We start from the raw sequence: 22,648 nt of genomic DNA, 5'->3' as shown, positions 1-22,648 counted from the left end.
ACCTAGTGACCTAGTTTTTGACCCCATATGACCCATATTCGAACTCGACCTAGATATTAAATGGGTTAAACAAAGCATTTTGAACCAGTCTGAGAAAAGACCTTACAAGGGTACTAAAGACACGTTTGGTGATGATCCATCGGGTTATCCGTGAAGTCATGTAAAAGATTTTTTTCTATTTTCAACTCCTTACGAAGCCATTGAAATTCGTATTGTGTATTTCAATCTCTAAAATCAGTCAAAGTTTGGTGAAAACCCGTCAAGTAGTTCAAGAGAACAAAAAATCATTTTAAGATTTCTTTCAGCTCTGATGGTCCCTAAAAGACGCCAATAGAAACATTTTGCATGAAGTTGAATGCGGGCCTTATAATGCTTAAAAATGTCTGTCAAGTGGTTCGTAAGATGAAGTCTATAGGCTATTCTACTTTTAGCTGTGGTGGTCCTTCGGGTTAGCTAAAAATTAATGAAAATATATCAATTTGTTTTGACAGTGCAATTGATATGAAGGCATGTTGACGTTGTCGAAGTTTCCAGTTAAAGAATTGTGTCGAATATTTTATTGAAAATACGTTCGTCAGTATTGTACATTTTGTATGTTGAATCTTTCAAAGATTTTTGTTGATTACCAAAGAAATCGATAAGATGTAGCAAAACAGGATGAAAACACTGTAATGTTTTATCGTTTACTATATGCATTACCATTAGAAATTATATTCTAGTGGGGTGCACATAGATTAAAGACTCAAAATGCATTTGATTATAATGTGGCTGCCACATTTTTGTGTTGTAAACAATTTACTTTTAAATCTTATTTTCAATGATTGTTTCCTTAAATAACTGTCCAAGATCTGAATATGGGTTAAACTTGTAGAAAGTATTACTCAACCAATTGTTTTGATTACCTCCCTTTATAATTCTAACAGTAAACCTTCATGTGCAATATCAAGATAACTGCTTTTCTAGCCATCTAAGTATGCATAACATCTATTTGGACAATTGCTTTACATGTTTTTAACATAAAATTTTAAGCCTTGTGGAACTTTAATAAATTGATAATATAGGAGGACAAAAAAGTACATACAAAACAGGTTTAACAGGACTGATCCGTTGAAACTGTCATAAAATCTCAACCAATTAAACTTTGATAATGTCAACATATCATAAACATTTCACCTGAATATGCTTCAGCAATATTTAATCACATTCAGCACTTCTCATTTGTAGTACTTCTATAATCAGCAGATATTGGCAGATGAGCATAATACATGTTGTTTATTGTAAACAGTTATGAAAGACGTGTAGAATATTTCCAGAGATCAATTTCTAGATAAAAATCGAAATCTATTTATTAAAATCACAACATTACTGCAAAATTGCATCTATTCATAAGATCGTTCGCTCAACTGAGAAAGTCAAAAAAATACGATATTTCCTTTCATACACAACAACCTGGAATTGCACAGTTCCCCTTTAGTCCTCGAACATATAGGAATATTTGGCCACATATAGATTGATGAATTACAAAGATTCACACGTACTCGCGACCGTAAATGGACTGTCCACTGATGTAAGTCATATGCTTTCGATTTACAGCAGCTGTCTTCTTTCACTATTTCTTTTGATGATTATTTTCAGTTTGTGTTATCTCCCTTTATCTCTCTTTATAAACGGAAGTGATTCATAATATGAAATGTTTAAAGATTTTAAATCTCCTTCTGCAGTTTTATTGTAGTGCCATTCTTCCATACAGTCTAAAGCATACCGTTGGTAATCTATGTAGAATTTATTTGCAAACAGATGGTGTTTACTACTGAGGGCCTTTAAGTCACCGACCCCAAACACACATACTCCACGCACGAATTTTCCGTGACAAGGGTTTTCCCCACCCCATGCTGCAAACACTGCCAGCCATGGTTTATCATCAGGCTTGCCTGAAAATACAAATGATGAAGGACGTTACATTCTAATCGAATTACTAAAACTTCGCAGTCATGCCGCGTTATTGCGCGTGACCTATCTTTAAAGCAATTTTCCTCACGTGTTAAATGAGCTAACACACAGCTCGCAGTTTTTGCACCTTCCGCGCCGGCGCAAATAGTTACCCTGGTAAAAAGGAGTGCGAAAAATCTTAATTTTCTGCATTATGTTTATGGGACAAACGATATTTTTTAATTCATAATAAATTCTATTCACCCGATCGTCTTAATGTGAGACTAAATATTTCATCTTTTTAAATATTATTTTTCATTATATTTTTGGACTATTGCTCAAGTCCTAACACGCATTATATATCAGGCTGATATTGGACTGATATGTTATTCAATATTGGCCCTTTATCAGTTCATAAATTCTGTCCTATACTGTTTTGACAGATAATCTGTAAGATGCATGATTTTGGCTGCATGTCGGACCAATATAAGTACATACAGATCTGCCGATTTTGGTCCAATATACCTATGTTTACTGGGCTGTAAATGTGTTTTGATGAACTGTTCTTTGTAGAATATTTGTATTTCCTCATGTTGTACATATGTACCTGAGATGAAATAAAGAATTTGCCTGTCTGTCTGTCAGTAATTTAATATCATATGCGCAACAACGCTATTCTGGTTTTCTGCCCTTGTGATATAGTTTTCCCCCATATTTCCCGTTTGGTGATATGATACTTCCACATTGAGTTAAATCCTACAACGGTCAAAGCTGGCATTATAGGATTAAAATTCATGCATGGGTAAACCATGTCGATTTTACTTTTTTTAATGATTTGCTCTCAATGTTTTATCAAATTTTGACGCAAAATTATGATCACTGGATGGAAGTGATCTATAACCAAGAAAATCAGTGCACACATCTATATGTTTTGTTCAGATAAGAAAACTATCGCCGTTTATCGAATGTTACTGCTGTCGGTTTCTGCATTGACGCTGAAAGATGTGCATTTATAAAATACAAAATAATAAACAAGGGTTTTTTCAATATGTGAACGCCTCGGCTAAACCGATCAAACTGCTTGGAAAAAAAAATCTCACAATATCGGAGTATTTCCTAGTCTAGTCAAGACTACAATTGATTATTCATGATCTACTTTTTAATGATTATTCCAATAAATCATTTAATTTGCAGTAAATGTTCTCCCCTCGAAATATTAATATATACTTCGGCTGACGCCTAGATCAATATTCATATTCCTCGAGGTGAATATTTTTCATATCACCCTCTCAGGAATGAAATATCTATATAATATTCGAACAGTCGATGTAGTTTTTATGGCGACAATAGTTTTTTTTTATTCGAATCAATGCAAAAGTTGGAATTATGTAAATAAAACCAATAAAAAAGTTCTATATGGACTCAAGAAAGAAAAATGAAATGGCAAAATTTACAACGAGTGTATGTATAAACAAATTCACTGTTTTGCTTAGACTTACAAAGTCTGTTGGGTACTAATGTTAATTTCTTTCTTCTTAATGACACTGATATTTTCTCAGAAAACCATTTGTTCAACAGAGATAAGAGATACTGCAAAACTTTCAAGGAAGTGCTATTAAAGAGGATTCTATGGTAGAGATATTTGTTTCAAAGGACTCTAACGACTGATGCCAGTCTATGTTTTGCTCAAAGGTCATTGTGTATATTTTGTAACTTTTGTACAATTTTTTTTCTGCATTTTTAGACGGATGCAAACAACAGATGAGTCGGAACTTGCTTTTGTAAAGACATTTTTACCGTAAGACGATCGCTTTTTATAAACCTTTTCTTAATATCCTGGAATAACACGCGTTACTTAAAGGTCCAATACTAAGGAAAGCGAACATTTTAATTTCTTTTAAAAAGCACAGAAACTATTTCATTTTATTGGAAAATGAAAGTTGGTATGTAGAAATTCGAAATAAATCGCAGTATATGTACCATTTTTTTTCTATGAAGTATGAAGAAAGTTAAAAAGACCTGGGGGTCATTCTGTCGATTAATTGAAATTTCAACATAATACACATACATTTCTTTGAGTTCAAAAGACCTTCTGTAAATTTTGACCTGCCAATCTTCATTATTTAGTGTCTTGCAGAAGTCTATGCACTGGCTATGAAAAAAATTGCCAACTCACTTTCCCTTAGTAATGGACCTTTAAGAGCATCCGAATATACGGACATTATTTTCATACGATATTTTTTACTAATTTATCTTGATACATTCTCATCCATCAGAGGTTCGGCAAACTCCCGAGACGAACTAGGGAACCATGGCAAACCTCTGGTATGCGAGAACGTTTTTATATCAACATACGGAAGAACGAATAATATAAAACTTTGAGCCGCGCCATGAGAAAACCAATACAGTGCGTTTGCGACCAGCATGGATCCAGACCAGCCTGCGTATCCGTGCAGTCTGGTCAGGATCCATGCTGTTCGCTAACGGGTTCTCTAATTGCAATAGGCTTTGAAAGCGAACAGCATGGATCCTGACCAGATTGCGCGGATGCGCAGGCTGGTCTGGATCCATACTGGTCGCAAATGCACTATATTGGTTTTCTCATGGTGCGGCTCAAATGACAAACAAATCCCCACTTTTCATGATATATGGGTTTGATTACATTTGCCTGGTCGGCGGTTTTTATAAGTGTTATATATTTGTCTAAGAGAATAAAATAAATTGTAAAAAATCAGAAATCTGGAACAAAGTTAGTATAAATTGTATTGTTCTGAACGAACCAAGCAACGTTGAAGTGGTTATACTTTATACAAACACATAGGTGGGGGACACCTTCAAGTATTAAACATGAAAATAAGAAGGAACTGGATTGGCAGAGAAATAAATGTAATGAAAATCCTTTAGGTCGCAAAATAATAACTTCTCAACACGGCGGAGGAAGAACGGATAGATGTTGTAACATAAACAATGTGAAATCAATCAATGATAAAAGGAAACAGGCGTTACACAAACCAGGATACTCTTTAAAAAAATAGTGACCTGTTTCTCTTATATGCAATGGAAACATTTGTATCATTTTGTTAACAGACAGGCTCCAAAGCGCTATGCTCAAACAAAGCCATTAATAGTTCATATCGTCATCCCATACACATTACGGTTGCTGCAGTAATTAAGAAATATTAACATTCGAAATGGAACTAACCTTTGTAAAATGAGCCTGGTGTTCCAATGTGATGGTTGAAGTTCAAGGTCGCCCAGTAATACTCATCGGGACTGAGAACATCCCTAAACCAGTCCAATAATTCTCGTGCTATTTTATTATTTATTACAAAATGCACAAAGTCTCGACTGAAAACGCCATAAGCGCTACCTTTTACAACTGTGATATTGTAAGGCGGATCGTCTTTTTGCTGACTAGATTTCATTACTTTTGGTTTGGCCTTATCATTAACATGTTTAAAAACAAACCGATGTTTATATCTATATTCCAACCTCCGATTGCCGGTCAAACCTTCAATATCGTTTGCTCCATTATAAATTCTCAGTATTTTTACAATTTCTTTGTTCGTTTTCAATGGATATTCCTGACTTGGCAAATTTATAAAGTATTTCCAATCTTTTCCACGTTGTAGCAAATTCTCCATACAATTCAAGTCTGCTTGTAACCGCGTGAAACCCGCGTAAACCATGTATTCTTTTCTAGAAACAACAAAAACGTTATCAAAACAATTTGCAATTCCCTGAACGGCATCATGTACTTCTTGTTTCGAATCTGCATCAACGTGCAAACAAAAGTAGTTCTGCGGTGTATAAATGGCGCGTAGTAATCTCTCAGCCTGTTCAACGTCTTTATAAAGCAAAATACTATAAGCGATAGGAAATTCAACCTCTTCCCTCGATGCAAAATAATTATCGTAGCTTCTTGTTCTTTTAAAACTGTCACAATTTGCTGTAAGCTGAATATATTCTTTGTCTGTAATCAGTTTTCGCGAATAATTTCCAGTCTTCGTCAATTCTTTCGCTTTGTTGATTTCTGACTTGTCCCCGTTCAAGATGGCGGCGCAGTTTACATCTCGAACAAATCGTTTCGAAGTTCTTTTAGTAAATGGCAACTTCAAGGCGTTGTGAACATTGTCCGTAAACTCGTGCAAATTGAAATACAAATTCAAGTCCTCAGATCCAGCATTTACGACGAATAATTTCCCAGACATGTAAACAAGAATGCACACGATCAACAGTAGAAGCAAAGAACGTCTGCGTAGAAACCTCCGTTTCATTTCGGAACAAGAACAGTTGCTGAAAAAGATAGGAAGACAGTTTTCAGAGCTGAGACTTAAGATAAATAAATGTTAAAAACCAGTATATCGCAATTACAAAATGTTAGTATGAACTTTAATGTTAAGAGTTTCTATGAGCACTGGATATTAGTTCATCCAGATGTTGCTTATAATTCTTTTTGAAACAACAAAAAGTGAATAAGAATTCATAGTGTACAGCAGTGTGCATTCAGGACCGATACATCAACAAACAGAAAAGATGCTATATTACAGAAAGATATTTTAATATAATCATTTATAAATAAAATTCTGATTAACAAAATATCAAATTAGAAAGGAAATATCGGCATGTCCAACAAGCGCAGTGGAATTTTTTTAGATATCACTTTACTTTAAACGTAGATATGAGGTCTTCATAAATCCGTACATCTGCAGAACAGATCGTTTTCAAGGTCGGCTAGATTAAATTGCTTTCCGCAGTTTATAAAAACAAGAGCACCGCCTTGCGGGTGCTGACGCTCATCTGATTTTGTTTTGTATAATAGAAAAATTGTCCTACCCATAATTTTCTAAGTCCAAAAAGGGGCATAATTCTTGCAAAAAGCAGGATGGAGTTATGTTTCTTGATGTATAGTTTAGGAGAAGGCTGACCTAAACATAAAACTTAACCAATAAATCTGATATTTTCTAAGTCCAAAAGGGGACATAAGTTTTTCAAAAAGCAGGATAGAGTTATGTTTTTTGCTGTACATGGTCAGCTTATGATGGTGAACAAGTGCTGCAAGTTTTAAAGCAATAGCTTTGATAGTTTATGAGAAAAGCTGACTTAAACATATTAATTACTCAACCAAGAAAACTGATTTTCTAAGTCCAAAAGGGGCAATAATTCTTGAAAAAAGCAGGACGGAGTTATGTTTCTTGATGTACAGGGTCAGCTTATGATGGTGAACAAGTGTTGCAAGTTTCAAAGCAATAGCTTTGATAGTTTAAGAGAAAAAGTTGACCTAAACATAAATCTTAACCAAGAAATCTGATATTTTCTAAGTCCAAAAGGGGCATAAATCTTGCAAAAAGCAGGATGGAGTTATGTTTCTTGCTGTACAGGGTCAGCTTATGATGGTGAACAAGTTTTCCAAGTTTCAAAGCAATAGCTTTGATAGTTTAGGAGGAAAGCTGACCTAAACATAAAAGTTAACCAAGCAACGCCGACACCGACGCCGATCAAGTGATGACAATAACTCATATTTTTTTTTTTCAAAAAATCAGATGAGCTAAAAAACGAATCAAAAACAATATTCACCGCATAAACTGTGCGAAATCTTATTCCTTAATCTATTTTGTAAAAGTTTATACATGAGAATCTGAATCAACAAAATCTAGAATTCCCTATGTAAAAATAACAATCAAGCAACCAACCCGAAATCGAATCGATTATAGATTGCTTCACAGTTAAACAGCAAATAAACAATTCAACAAGGTATATTCCGTTTTAATAAAAAAAAAACAATCAACGTGCCTCAACGTGAACTCCGTTGATATCTGACCAGTCTCCATTTTGTAATTCCTTTTCAACAAAACTTGTATAAACATACACAAGCACAATGTGCACTTAATACGATTTGAAGTAAAGTTCCGCTTATCTACAAGTGCACAAAAACATGCATCTTTTTACCTTTACTCTTTTATCTTGAAAGATAACGTGCAATAAACTTGCAAATAACATCGACAAGATTGTTCATTTATTGTCATCTCGGCAACTTAGCAAGTTACGTAAATATAACATTTGTATATGAGCTTGTATGGCGTCGTTTCTGTTTTTATTTTTTCGGCGAATGCCGTTATAAGAACGAATTCGTGACCTTGACCGACCCCTGGCACGTGACTTCAGTTTGCAAATCAAACTACTTAATAACGCATTATAGATAATTTATCAAAATGAAAGATTTATGCAACACTCTGCCTGACTGGACGAGAGTGTCAATTTGTTTCACTCTGTTGATTGTGCTACGCAGAGTGAAATGTAATCAAATGACGCTGTTCACAGTTTTAAAGCTAACTTTCGCTCAGTATATTAAGCAAGAATATTGATATATCTCAAAATGATAAGTAAGTTTAATAAATATGATAAAACCTGTTCAAATACCAACACATATCAAATTAAAGAAAGTGCTGAATACGGTCTGCGTATCACATGAATAAGGGTGTGATAAGAGTCTTCTATATAGAGAAGTGCTTTTTAAAAGATTTTCCTTGTTACAATTGTCGTCTGTATATGAAAAGGTTTCTTGCTTCTGTGACTTATTCAGATTGCATATTAAAATGAGTACTTGTTTGCTTTGATATATTTGTTATAAATTATTTAACTGATTTATTATTATATGAATATTTTTCTTTAGCATGGTATGCAAATATTGAACAGAAATATTGAAATAATTACAGTTGTATGTGTTCCTTGACCTTCACTTTTTTTATAGGTGTGACGTCATCGTCCAAAGACTCATGAATAGCGAATATGCATTTGTTAAAGCGGGATCAGTTGGCCTATTTTAGGGGCCGCTAAAGCTAAAGATAAAAAAATTGTTTTTTTTCTCATGTATTCTCATCAAACTTGATTTGTAGCATCTTTTTAGGCCCGCAGCCAACTTTGTTCAGTTGGGACATTTGACCCCTTTTAGGGGCTGCTAGAGCTAAAACTAGAAATGCCTTTAGACAGCGTCTCATGAACAGCTTGATGGATCTTTTTCATACTTGGTCTGGAGCATCATTATAAGGTCATCTTCCAAATTTATTTATATAGGAACTTGGGCCCTATTAGGGACCACTATAGCTAAAAGCAGATCTGCCTTTCTTCGCATTAACCACTAAAATGTAATGGATTTTTATCAAACTTGGTGTGTAACAATGTCGTAAGGTCTCCTGCTATTTTGTTACAAATGGGGATAGGGACCAATTTAGCTAAAAATATGAACACTTTTAATGACCTCTTCTCATGAACCGCTTGATGAATTATCATCAAACTACTGCTGTAATTATTCGTCTAAGGATAAACGAAACAAAATTGCAACCCTATGAAACCTTTGTGAAAAATTAAAAGAGAACCATTTAAATTGTTAAAGTGCGGTGTTTAGTTTTGCAATTTGAAAAATGTTAGACGAAAGATGAATGTTAGATGAAAATTTCATAAACTTCTTTCCTTATTACAATTCGCCGACCATTTTTTAAAGATATTTCTTGTTTATTTTGTTGTTGTTGTTGCTGCACTTCCGGTTATAAACTCTATGCACATTCACTATTAGCAAACACTATTACAGCAGCAGACATGTGTAGAGAGCAAACATTGCAAGACTCATGTTTCACAATCCGATATACCAATATGAATAATTATGCTTACTCCAGTCTCCTACAATATAGTGTTAACTTTGCAGCAATAACCTATTACAAGCTTTTCAGCGAATCACTGAAAAATAGATCTTGAAAAGAAAACTTGTTTACATGTAAGTTTAAATTGTCTTTTACTTGTAAATATGAGATTAACACTCAAAGATGTTTTGATATTTTTTTAATCTTCACATTAGTTTCAAGTTTCAAATTTCTAGACAATCAGCATCTAGGTGGTCATACAGACGAATTTACAACGCTGTTGTTTGCCATGATGTTTTACCGGATGCTTTGATTTTAATGCCCATGCGCTTTTTACGTGTGGCAAAACGACCGCTAAACAGTAAGGAAACCTACTAAAAAAACAAATCAAATATATATATATATATTTGTTTTTGGTTTAACGCCGTTTTTCAACAGTATTTCAGTCATGTAACGGCGGGCAATTAACCTAACCAGTGTTCCTGGATTCTGTACCAGTAAACCTGTTCTCCGCACGTAACTGCCAACTTCCCCACATGAATCAGAGGTGAAGGACGAATGATTTCAGACACAATGTCTTTTATCAAATCGTCACTGAGAACATACGCCCCGCCCGAGGATCGAACTTACGACCCTGCGATCCGTGGACCGACGCTCTCCCTATTGAGCTAAGCGGGCGGGTTACAACAAATATAAGTGATAAACAGTAAGTATCTTTACAAAAGATACACGGCCGCATTAGTCAATGCACACTTTAAGGTAGTAGAGGTGTAAAAGCAATGTTTACAAAATGGCATTTGCATGGTATATTCTTAAAGATGACCGTGTTTTGCACTGCATTGCAAATTTTAAACAACTTTTACCATGCCGTTTTTTCTAAATTTTGTATAACTTGTGGTATCTCCTCTAGCTCAAGTAGAGAAAAATTTCGAAGTGATGGACGCTATATAAAATGTTTGCAGAGAACTCATTTTACCATTAATTTTAATAAAAGAGTTAAACAATTATTAAACACAAAATAAAAATGTGGATATCATTTTATATAGTGTTCCTCAAGTAAACGGATTTAATGATACAGAATTCTTATTTCAACGTTGAAAAAATAAGGTCGAATCCTTGTTTCTGTTTTGAATTTTGCTTACTTCATTCAAAAATTACCTTGGGACAGATGTAAATCCTACCTAAATTTCTTCCACAATATGTAATCTAAAAAATGGAAGCAAAATAGAGAACTTTTACCACATGTAACTCAATATTTTTACAGATGTGTAACTCTACCCCTTCTGTTTAAGTAGTAAATTCACTTTGAACAGCAAGAAATCGCTTAGCAAATGTTTTTTTTTTTCATTTTTGTACAATAAATCTATCATAAGTCTTGAAAGAAGTAAAAACTTACTAGAAAAAATCGAAAATAAGGGGAAAAAAAATTTGGTCCCAGTAGGGCTTGAACCTACGCCCCCCTGAGAATTGCAGTAAATGTGGGTTTATGGTAGGAATTGAATACTCTTCAAAAAGGAGGTACTCTATTACACATCTACTACCTTAAGCTACGAAATGTGCATGTACTCTGCACTTTAACATACGAGCGTTTATTTATAAAGAAAAACAAAATGTAGTTTTTAAAGTTAAATTTTCATGTTTTTCTGTAGAACATATTTTACAGAACACATATTTTACACCATAATTATATTAATCATAATCTAGGAAACATTGACAAAAAATAAGACTAAAAAGAAGGGGACGAAAAGTGTGTGTGAGTGGGGTGTGAGTGGGGGGTGGGAGGGAGGGAGAGAGAGAGAGAGAGAGAGAGAGAGCTACGAAATGACCAAAATTGGGCCGAGTTGACTAGGGAACGAGTTGACTAGGGCACGAGTTGACTGTAGATCACTCCGTATCAGAGCGGCAGATTCGAACTCTGTCGCAGGGGATTCAGGTTTATGATGCTTTACAAGCTATTTCCACAGGATCGAGCCTTGCAACGGATTACATAATCTAACAATACAGCGCAGAGCACCTACACATTATATCTATTCCATTCGGAAACCTGTGGATTTTTTCATCCATTCAAAATCGGATGTTAAAATTTAATGACCTTCATCCAGATATAAACAGGAAGTAAAGATGAAAATCCGACCGGAAAAAGCAAATAAAAAAAGTTTTTGACATGCAAAAAAAATCTTACCCTACCGCTTCCATAGAAATATCATTTAAAAATATTTACGGAAGGAAAATGAACATTCCGTATCTAGCATAACATTTTGATATTCATACGTCGCATTTAAACGTTTTTGGCGTTACTGTATCCAGTAACACCCCGTCCAAAGAAATATTCAGTATTAAACAATTTAACATTTAATAAAAGAAATGCAATATATTCCAATAAAATCCATGAACAGCATACTGGGGTAAGCTGCATCAAGTAAGCTGCATCACCTTAAAACATTTACATGGTGAGTGTTAGTTTAGTAACACAACCTTTTAAAATAATACTGGTATTGTTGCATTTTCTTCCGCATTTATATTTTATCTCGTTACTCGTAAATTTAGACACGCAGTTATGTAATTGACAATTTGACATCTGTTCTAATACAGGAAGATGCATGGTAGAAACCACATAGTTCCGTCTGTATAGAAATGCCCAGGTTGTGTGCGCGCGTGTGTGTGTACTTGTTCCTCTGGTATTTTGATATAAATTTAATCTGAATGCAATAAACACCACAAAATGAAGGTTTTGTAAAGATGTAGACTTCCCATTGATGGGAATTCAAAATGGTCACGATCAAATTTAAAGTGTATCATTAACTGACTTGCCGGAAGTTCTGTGATTTTTTTTTTCACGAGTAGAAGTCATATTTAAAATAATAGCATCTAGATTTTTTAATCCACTTCTGGAATTCAGCCAATCCCATAACTTCATCCCTCATATTGAGTATTGTCGACTGGTTTAACTGATTTGCATTGTTTAAATAAATCAAACTATGGTGGCATATTTCTGCATAAGATAACCAGATAAGTTTTGCGAAAATGTATCGAGTTTTCACGAAAACTTTACCGTTTTTCATGAACGTTTGGTCCATTTTCGCGAAACTTATCTGGTTTTCTTATGCAGAAGTGGACACTAACGCATTTTTCCCACTTAATATTTGCAGTTCTTTTCGTGAAAAGCTTTCATGTTTTCGCGAAAACTTTTCTGTTTTTCGTGAAAACTCGATGCATTTTCGCGAAACTTATCTAGTTATCTTATGCAGAAATATGCCACTATAATTTTTAGATGAATAGCACTTGAAATTTTAACAACTTTTCATGAAAAGATTAATTTTCAAGATCTTGAATCTTAACTGCAGAAGTTGGCACTATCGCGAAATTTTCCACTTAATATCTGCATTTATTTTCTCGAAAACCAACATAGTGCGTTTGTATGCGACCAGCATGGATCCATACGAACCTGCGCATCCGCGCAGTCTGGTCAGGATCCATGCTGTTCGTTGACGGTTTCTCTAACTGCTATAGGCTTTGAAAGCGAACAGCATGGATCCTGACCAGACTGCGCGGATATGCAAGCTGGTTTGAATCAATGCTGGTCGCAAATGCACTATGTTGGTTTTCTCATGCATGTCATGGCTCATTTTTAGTGAACGACGAGCATTGGAATCTTTAATAAAAACACCTACATACCTATGGAATTGCAAATTGTGGTCGGCATGCTTTCTACGAAACGCATAAGGAAAAGGTATTTTAAGTATTTTCCATATCCACATAATTCCAACTCTTATTTCCAAAGTTAATTAACAACACACCAACAATTTATAAAAGCATGCCTGTGGAGTAATGTTTGTTTCACAATGTCTACTGCATAACATGTAGACTGTCTGTTGCATTGCAAGGGATATTCAAAATGCACGATATATTTTGCAATGTATTAGAAACGCATACTTGTGTAAGGGTAAAATGACTCACCCACTCCCCAAGGGTCGTTATTTTGAGCCCCATCGGTGAAGATATATTATTTCCGTATTTTTTAGACACAAGCACTTAATTTGAATCGGGGATGTGGGGGGGGGGGGGCAATAATCGACGATAAATAACATATGTAGTCATTAATTTCTCTTCAAGTTAAGAAAAAAAACATGTAATTTATCAATGCTCTAATCCTATTGAATTATCATAGATTTATCAAACGTAATTAGTTTGTTAATTAAAGTAGTGTTTAGAGCATTTATTAGTTAGTATTAGGTATCTGAACGGAAACGTACCACTTTTCTACAATTTTTGAGCATCCCTCTCCTAAAATAACGTCAAAACACTGTAACAAATGTCCCGTTATTGTCATTTCTGACAGTTTGACATGCGTTTTAACAGCCTAATTGTGTGCACTTGGTATTTTTAGACAGACTGAATTATATTAAAGCACTTAATTAAGTTTTAATAGTGTATCAAATAAAGTACATGTATTCTCAAAACAAAGTCTGACAAATTGGATTTCATTGTGCAACAAAAATACTTACACTAATGGAGAAAACAAAAGAAATATGCGCTTCTTCGCTTAAATAGGTGATCATGACATAGACAGGTGGAACATAAGTAGAAATGTGACCCCTTGTTCAACTGTATGTTTTTCGTCGTTTTTTCTGCCTTGTTTTATCGAGTAAAATAAGAAAATAACCAGATCTTACTAAAATGTTCATAAAAAATGAATATTTTAAGACATAAATGGGAACATGATATGGCTGCAAGCTGTGATGGGCGGTTTCAAAGAAACGGCTGATTATCACAGCTGCAGTTTTGTTTTGTGTAATAGGAAAATCATGTTTTACGTAACAAAATGAGCTGTATATATTCAGTGAGTAAGTTTAAAATATGGTGGATTTTCAATGGTTAAACATAGGGGTCTACTTTTGAATACTAGATATTGCCAGTCAAATCAAAATAATTTAAGGTATCTTCGAAATTTACAACTTTCGAATGCCGTAAAGTTTATAAATAATTGATACATTCACGAAACAAGAGGGCCATGAAGGCCCTGTATCGCTCACCTGATCTATTGACCTAAAGACATTAACATGCTGACCAAGTTAAATTAAGATATGGTATAAATGTCGCCTCTAAAGTGTAAACTAGCTTTTCTTTTAATTTGACCTAGTGACCTATTTTTTGACCCGACATGACCCAGATTCAAACTGGACCTTGAAATCATCAAGATTACCATTCTGACCAAGTTTCGTGAAGATACAGTCATAAATGTGGCCTCTACAGTGTTAACAAGCTTTTCCTTTGATTTGACCTAGTGACCTAGTTTTTGACCCCACCTGACCCAGATTTGAGTTTGACCTATAGATCATCAAGATTAACATTCTGACCTATTTTCATTAAGATTTGTTCATCAATGTGGCCTCTACAGTGTAAACTAGCTTTTCCTTTGATTTGACCTGGTGATCTAGTTTTTGATCCTACATAACCCAGATTCAAACTGGATTTTGAGATCATCAAGACTAACATTCTGACCAAGTTTCAAGAAGATACAGTCGTAAATGTGGCCTCTACAGTGTTAACAAGCTTTTCCTTTGATTTGACCTGGTGACCTTGTTTTTGACCCCCATATGACCCAATATCAAACTCGTCCAAGACTTATTGAGGGTAACATTCTGACCAAGCTTCATTAAGACTGGGCCCAAATTGTGACCTCTACAGTGTTAACAAGCTTTTCCTTTGATTTGACCTGGTGACCTAGTTTTTGACCCCAGATGACCCAATATCGACTTCATCCAAGATTTTATTGAGGGTTACATTCTGACCAAGTTTCATTAAGATCGGGCCAAACATGTATCCTCTAGAGTGTTAACAAGCTTTTCCTTTGATTTGACCTGGTGGCCTAGTTTTTAACCCCATATAACCCAATATCAAACTCATCCAAGACTTTATTGAGGGTAACATTCTGACCAAGTTTCATTAAGATTGGGCCCAAATTGTGACCTCTACAGAATTAACAAGCTTTTCCTTTGATTTGACCTGGAGACCTAGTTTTTGAACCCAGATGACCCAATATCGACTTCATCCAAGATTTTATTGAGGGTTACATTCTGACCAAGTTTCAATAAGATTGGGCCAAAACTGTGACCTCCAGAGTGTTAACAAGCTTTTCCTTTGATTTGACTTGGTGGCCTAGTTTTTGATCCCAGATGACCTAGTATCGAATTCATCCAAGATTTCATTGAGGGTAATATTCTGACCAAGTTTCTTTAAGATTGGCTCAAATTTGTGACCTCTGGAGTGTTAACAGTCAAAGGACTTCGGACACTATCATATGCTTCTAGCTTACATTTTGAAGGCAAAATTCTCATTAAGTATTTAAACAATACCCAAGTCGTTTCAAGTCAATGATAAACCAATGTGTTAGTTAACTTAATACAGCAGAAACTGGTTTGTATTTGTTCCTATCAAGATGTTTTTCTTATTTTATCTAGACCAGGGTATATTGTATTGAAAAAATTAAATGTTTAATTTCCGTAAAAATATAATGTCATCACTTTACGGAAGTTTTAAATATATGATTTCCAGTCGAATAAAGTGACAACATCTGTTTATTTAAGGAAAAAATAACATTTTAAGATGAAAATCCTATAAATAAATAAAAAATAGAACGATATTAATGATGCATTACATGTATGAATAGGTATACATGTATAAGTGACCGGTCAGTTTTATTACAGTGGTTCAGGTAGTTATTTAAGTACATGTACATGTCTGTATAGTTCTGTTATAAGTGATGGCAGATATCTGTGTGCTGTATAACATTAATACTAAGACAAGAGGACCATGATGGTCCTGAATCGCTCACCTCTTCCCACATGACCCAGTTTTGAGTATGACATCGTTTTTTCTATTATTTGACATAGTGACCTAGTTTTTGAGCTCATGTGACCCAGTTTTGAACTTGATCTAGATATTATCAAGATAAAAATTCTGACCAATTTTCATGAAGATCCATTGAAAAATATGGTCTCTAGAGAGGTCACAAGGTTTTTCTATTATTTGACCTATTGACCTAGTTTTCGAAGGTACGTGACCCTGTTTTGAAATTTAACTAGATATCATCAAGGTAAACATTCTCACTAATTTTCATGAAGATCTCATGAAAAATAAACTGACCTAGATATCATCAAGGTGAACATTCAGATCAATTTTCATGAAGATACATTGAAAAATATGGCCTCTAGAGAGGTCAAAAGATTTTTCTAATTTTACACCTACTGACCTAGTTTTTGACCGCAGTTGATCCAGTTTCAAACTTAACCTAGATATCATCAAGATGAACATTCAGACCAACTTTCATACAGATCCCATAAAAAGTATGGCCTCTAGAGAAGTCACAAGGTTTTTTATTTGACCTATGACTATTTTTACACTGACCAGTTTCAACTTGACTAGATATCATCAGGTGAACATCGACCAATTTTATGAGATCATTCACAAATATGGCTCTAGAGAGGTCACAAGTTTTTTTTAGACCTACTGACTGTTTTTGACGCACGTGACCAGTCGACTTGACCTAGATATCATCAAGATGAACATTGACCAACTTTCATACAGTCAGAAAAATATGCCTTAGAGAGGTCAAGGTTTCTATTATTGACTACTGACTAGTTTTAGGCACGGACCATTTCAAACTGACCTAGATATCATCAAGGTGAACTTCGACCACTTATGAGATCCATTCACAAATATGGCCTCTAGAGAGGTCACAAGGTTTTTCTATTTTTAGACCTACTGACATAGTTTTTGACCGCACGTGACCCAGTTTCGAACTTGACCTAGATATCAACAAGATAAACATTGACATCAACTTTCATACAGATCCCATGAAAAATATGGCCTTTAGAGAGGTCAGAAGGTTTTTCTATTATTTGACCTACTGACCTAGTTTTAGACGGCACGTGACCCACTTTCGAACCTGACCTAGATATCATCAAGGTGAACATTCAGACCAACTTTCATGAAGATCTCATGAAAAATATGGTCTCTAGAGAGGTCACAAGGTTTTTCTATTATTTGACCTACTGACCTAGTTTTTGTTGGCACGTGACCCAATTTCAAACTTGACCTAGATATCATCAAGTTGAACATTCTGACCAATTTTCATGAAGATCTCATGAAATATATGGCCTCTAGAGAGGTCACAAGGTTTTTCTATTTTTAGACCTACTGACCTAGTTTTTGACCGCACGTGACCCAGTTTCGAACTTGATCTAGATATTATTAAGACGAACATTCAGACCAACTTTCATACAGCTCCCATGAAAAATATGGCCTTTAGAGAGGTCACAAGGTTTTTCTATTATTTAACCTACTGACCTAGTTTTTGAAGGCACATGACCCAGTTTCGAACTTGACCTAGATATCATCAAGGTGAACATTCTGACTAATTTTCATGAAGATCTTGTGAAATATATGGCCTCTAGAGAGGTCACAAGGTTTTTCTATTTTTAGACCTACTGACCTAGTTTTTGACGGCATGTGACCCAGTTTCGAACTTGACCTAGATATCATCAAGGTGAACATTCTGACCAATTTTTATGAAGATCTTGTGAAATATATGGCCTCTAGGGAGGTCACAAGGTTTTTCTATTTTTAGACCTACTGACCTAGTTTTTGATGGCACGTGACCCAGTTTCGAACCTGACCTAGATATCATCAAGATGAACATTCTGACCAACTTTCATAAAGATCCCACAAAAAAATGTGACCTCTAGAGCGGTCACAAGCAAACGTTTACGGACGCACGCACGGACGGACGGACGACGGACGACGGACACCGCGCGATCACAAAAGCTCACCTTGTCACTTTGTGACAGGTGAGCTAAAAAGGCAGTCATCTTATCAAGACCGTAGGGTTGGTTCTTGCTTGGGATAAGTACCGCAGATAACATTTGAGCCGCGCCATGAGAAAACCAACATAGTGCAATTGCGACCAGCATGGATCCAGACCAGCCTGCGCATCTGTGCAGACTAGTCAGGATCCATGCTGTTCGCTAACGGTTGGTCTAATTCCAGTAGGCATTGAAAGCGAACAGCATGGATCCTGACCAGACGGTACAGGTGCCCAGGCTGGTCTGGATCCATGCTGGTCGCAAAGCCACTATGTTGGTTTTCTCATGGCACGGCTCATTTGGCTTAAACATGTAATAAAAATGTATCCGAAATGACAGTTCTTTGTGGGGCTTGCCTAAGGAAGCTGTATCGGAAAAGGTTGAATCGGGATAAGTCTGACAACAACCGATCTAAAGATAATGTTGTCTAATCAGGGCTGAAGTTGTTGGCAAAACACATTCGAAATGTGTCAATTGTAGGGCTAAAGTAGAAGCAGGTCGCTGCATAAAAAATCCACCTGAAACTCGGCTGGACCTTTTAGTTTGCTTTCGCGTCTAGCCGTATTTATATATGCCATCTGCATGGAAAGCGACTTGACACATCACTTTCGTGGCATCACGCTGAATGTGAACCCGTCACTGATATAACCTGCCATGAAGCAACTGTTCTTGACCTATGCATCACAGGCATATCAATGCTAAGCGTTATTTCTGTTGGATAGGCTATAGTCATGATCAGATTAACTGCTGTGCACATATTGCCTCTTTTTTGTGGTGTTTAGGCCTAGTCCGCCGCAAAGAACAGTCTTCAATTCAGTTTTCACAGAAGGAAGAACATGAAGTGATGAATGCGTGTGACATTTAGTATTTTTCTAAAAGAAATAAATATGAACGCACAGAAGAAGATGAAAAAATAAAGAAATGAAAAATATATAAGAAATACAAAAAATAATAAAAACAAAATGGAAAGTAAATTACATCCTCATGCGCGTCGCGAGGGTGGTGGTGGTGGGGGGGTGGGGGGTGCATGCAGAAGATTACCTGGTGTGTTGCAAGTATGTTAAAGCACATATTTGCCAATTACTGCAACAAAAAACCAGGATAAGCCAATGAAAATTTAACCAACGAATAATAATGAATTCACAGTATTTGCTTCTCTCACTACTATACATTTATATCATGCCTATGTATACCCTTTCAAACATTTGTATAGTATTTGAGTTACAAACTGATGTAAAAATATGTGACTATCAGTTTATTAAAAATGAATACAAAAAGTATTGGTTACTTTACATTTGGGAACACCCTGTAGTTACATTTTTTTGTTTAAAAGTACTGTTCCACCCGTGGCATCAACACAATAGTCACAGAAAATGTGTATAATTAAAATCTACATATGCTGGCCAAATATGGTTTTGATGCACGGGTGGGAACAATGTTGTATAAAGCAAAACACTTTTTATATCAATATAACAGGGAACGTAACTCTGTTTAGAACAAAAATCACCGTTTTATGAAACAAATATTGAAAATTTGAATTTAAGAAATAATCTTAAATATGTATTTTGATGGCATATGTAATTAAATACTTATTTCTTAGTGGTTTATTTTTCACTCTTGGAGTAGGCAAATTCATATAGAAAGTGTCCGAAGTCCTTGTTGACGACGACGGACGACTGACGAGGGGCGACGGACGACGGACACAGGGCGATCACAAACGCTCACCTTTGAGCACTTCGTGCTCATGTGAGCTAAAAATCCCTTGTCAGATTTTGTTTTTCAAACAATATTTTCTATATTCGAATAAACTGTTTATAATTTTCTCTACAATTCCTGGGCAATTAAGAAAATCAATAATGCATTCTTACTTTTTTTAATGGTAACAGACATGCGTTAAGGTAATTAGAGGTCAATTTACGAACTTTATATTAAGTAAGCTGCACTGCGCATCTACATTGTACATCGTTTTAGGGTATACTTGACCTAAACTTTATATCTAAAAATATAAATAATTATATACATTAAGTAAATAGTAAACAAGAGCTCGTCGAACACGAAATGCCCCCCTTGATGCATTTAGTAATTGCACAAGGAACAAATTATCTGCTCACTTATGCATGTGGTTCAAATTTGAAGGCTGCAGCTTGAAAAATGTGAAAGTACGTCACTAGGTCAAAATCAAAGTCAAATTTTATTTCGGAACACAAAACTATGCAAGTGACCAAATTTGAAGCCTGCACCTTCAGAAATGTGAAAGTAGGTCACTAGGTCAATCTCAAGATCAAAGTTAATTTCAGTACACAAAACTATGCTTGTGGTTCAAATTTGAAGGCTGTAGCTTGAGAAATGTGAAGGTAGGTCACTAGGTCAAAATCAAGGTCAAATTTTATTTTGGAACAAAAAACTATGCATGTGGTCCAAATTTGAAGTCTGTACCTTCAAAAATGTGAAAGTAGGTCACTAGGTCAATAACAAGGTCAAAGTTTGTTTCAGTACACAAACCTATGCATGTTGTCCAAATTTGAAGGTTGTAGCTAAAGAAATGTGAAAGTAGGTCACTAGGTCAAGATCAAGGTCAACTCATGTCAAGGTTCATCTTGCCACTCAAAACTATACATGTGGTCCAAATTTGAATTATGTAAGTTATGGACATGAATATTCTAAGTTTTTCCCTATACAAGTCTATATGAACCATGTGACCCCTGAGGCGGGGCCTATTTGACCCTAGAGGGATAATTTGAACAACCTTGGTAGAGAACCACTAGATGATGCTACATTACAAAATATCAAAGCCATAGTCTTTGTGGTTTGGACAAGAAGATTTTCAAAGTTTTTCCCTATATAAGTCTATGTAAACCATGTGACCCCCAGGGTGGGGCCATATTTGACCCTTGGGGAAAAATTTGAACAATCTTAGTAGAGGACCACTAGATGATGTCATATACAAAATATCAAAGCCCTAGGCCCTGTGGTTTTGGACAAGAGGTTTTTCAAATTTTTTTCCTATATAAGTCTATATAAACCATGTGACCCCCGGGATGGGGCCATATTTGACCCCAGGGAAATAATCTGAACAATCTTGGTAGAGGACCGCTAGATTTTGCTACATACCCAATATCAAAGCCCTAGGCCCTATGGTTTTGGACAAGAAGATCAGAAACTGTTTAACTGTTCCTGGCCAATGCGACCTTGACCTTTGACCTAATGACCTCAAAATCAATAGGGGTCACCTGCTGGTCATGGCCAACCTAACTATCAATTTTCCTGGAACTAGGCCCAAGTGTCTACAGTTATTGCTCGGAAAACATTTAACTGTTCCTGCTCACTGTGACCTTGACCTTTGACATACTGACCTCTAAATCAATAGGGGTCATCTGCTGGTCATGACCAACCTGCCTATCAACTTTCGTGACCCTAGGCTGAAGCGTTCTTGAGTTATCATCCGGAAACCGTTTAATTGTTCAGGGTCACTGTGACCTTGACCTTTAACATACTGACCTCAAAATCAATAGGGGTCATCTGCTGGTGATGACTAACCTCCCTATCAACTTTCATGATCCTAGGCCCAAGCGTTCTTGAGTTATCATCCGGAAACCGTTTTACTACTCAGGGTCACTGTGACCTTGACCTTTGACATACAGACCTCAAAATCAATAGGGGTCATCTGCTGGTGATGACCAACCTCCCTATCAACTTTCATGATCCTAGGCCCAAGCGTTCTTGAGTTATCATCCGGAAACGGATTGGTCTACATTCCGACCGACCGACAGACCGACCGACCGACCGACCTACCGACCGACATCTGCAAAACAATATACCCCTCCTTCTTCGAAGGGGGCATAATAAACAGGTTAATGTTTATTCGCAGTATTGTGCTATAGGTTTAAAATAGTATACACTTAATACATTTAACGCTAAACACAGTATAAATGTGTACAAACATAATATAAATGTGTACAGCCGCTAAAACTTGAAGTTTTTTTTTCTTCTCAATATTAAACCGACTGATAATGCTTGGTATTTAATTATGAATGTATCTCTTAAATACATTTGATGAGGACTTTATACATTTGAAGTTAATATCTAAAGATAATATGAGCCGTGCCATTGGAAAACCAACATAGTGGCTTTGCGACCAGCATGGATCCAGACCAGCCTGCGCATCCGCGCAGTCTGGTCAGGATCCATGCTGTTCGCTTTCAAAGCCTATTGTAATTA

At 35.7% G+C, this 22,648-nt stretch overlaps 1 protein-coding gene across 11 annotated transcripts in view; it reads right to left on the bottom strand.

Moving 5' to 3' along the window:
* Window positions 1-669: 669 nt before the first annotated feature.
* The window catches only part of LOC123563217 (beta-1,3-galactosyl-O-glycosyl-glycoprotein beta-1,6-N-acetylglucosaminyltransferase-like), a 44,527-nt gene continuing 22,548 nt past the window's right edge, over window positions 670-22,648 (bottom strand). For 6 of the 11 annotated variants that reach the window (XM_053530145.1, XM_045355900.2, XM_045355899.2 and 3 more), the window contains exons 2-3: window positions 5,132-6,225; window positions 670-1,931 (exon numbers count right to left, since the gene is read on the bottom strand). In XM_053530145.1, the coding sequence (XP_053386120.1) occupies window positions 1,642-1,931; window positions 5,132-6,225 (1,384 nt within the window). In that variant the 3' untranslated portion in view covers window positions 670-1,641. Of the gene's footprint in view, window positions 1,932-5,131; window positions 6,226-7,506; window positions 7,530-7,622; window positions 7,740-11,748; window positions 11,896-11,967; window positions 12,041-13,241; window positions 13,400-22,648 lie in introns of those variants that run through there. The other 5 variants (XM_045355893.2, XM_045355902.2, XM_045355895.2 and 2 more) reach the window with 5 other exon arrangements.

This window comes from Mercenaria mercenaria, chromosome 2 (genome assembly GCF_021730395.1).
Source record: "Mercenaria mercenaria strain notata chromosome 2, MADL_Memer_1, whole genome shotgun sequence".
In the NCBI taxonomy this organism is placed as follows: Eukaryota; Metazoa; Mollusca; class Bivalvia; order Venerida; family Veneridae; genus Mercenaria; species Mercenaria mercenaria.
The sequence above is the reverse complement of the archived record's forward strand: the minus strand, read 5'-3'. Positions and strand labels throughout refer to the sequence as shown.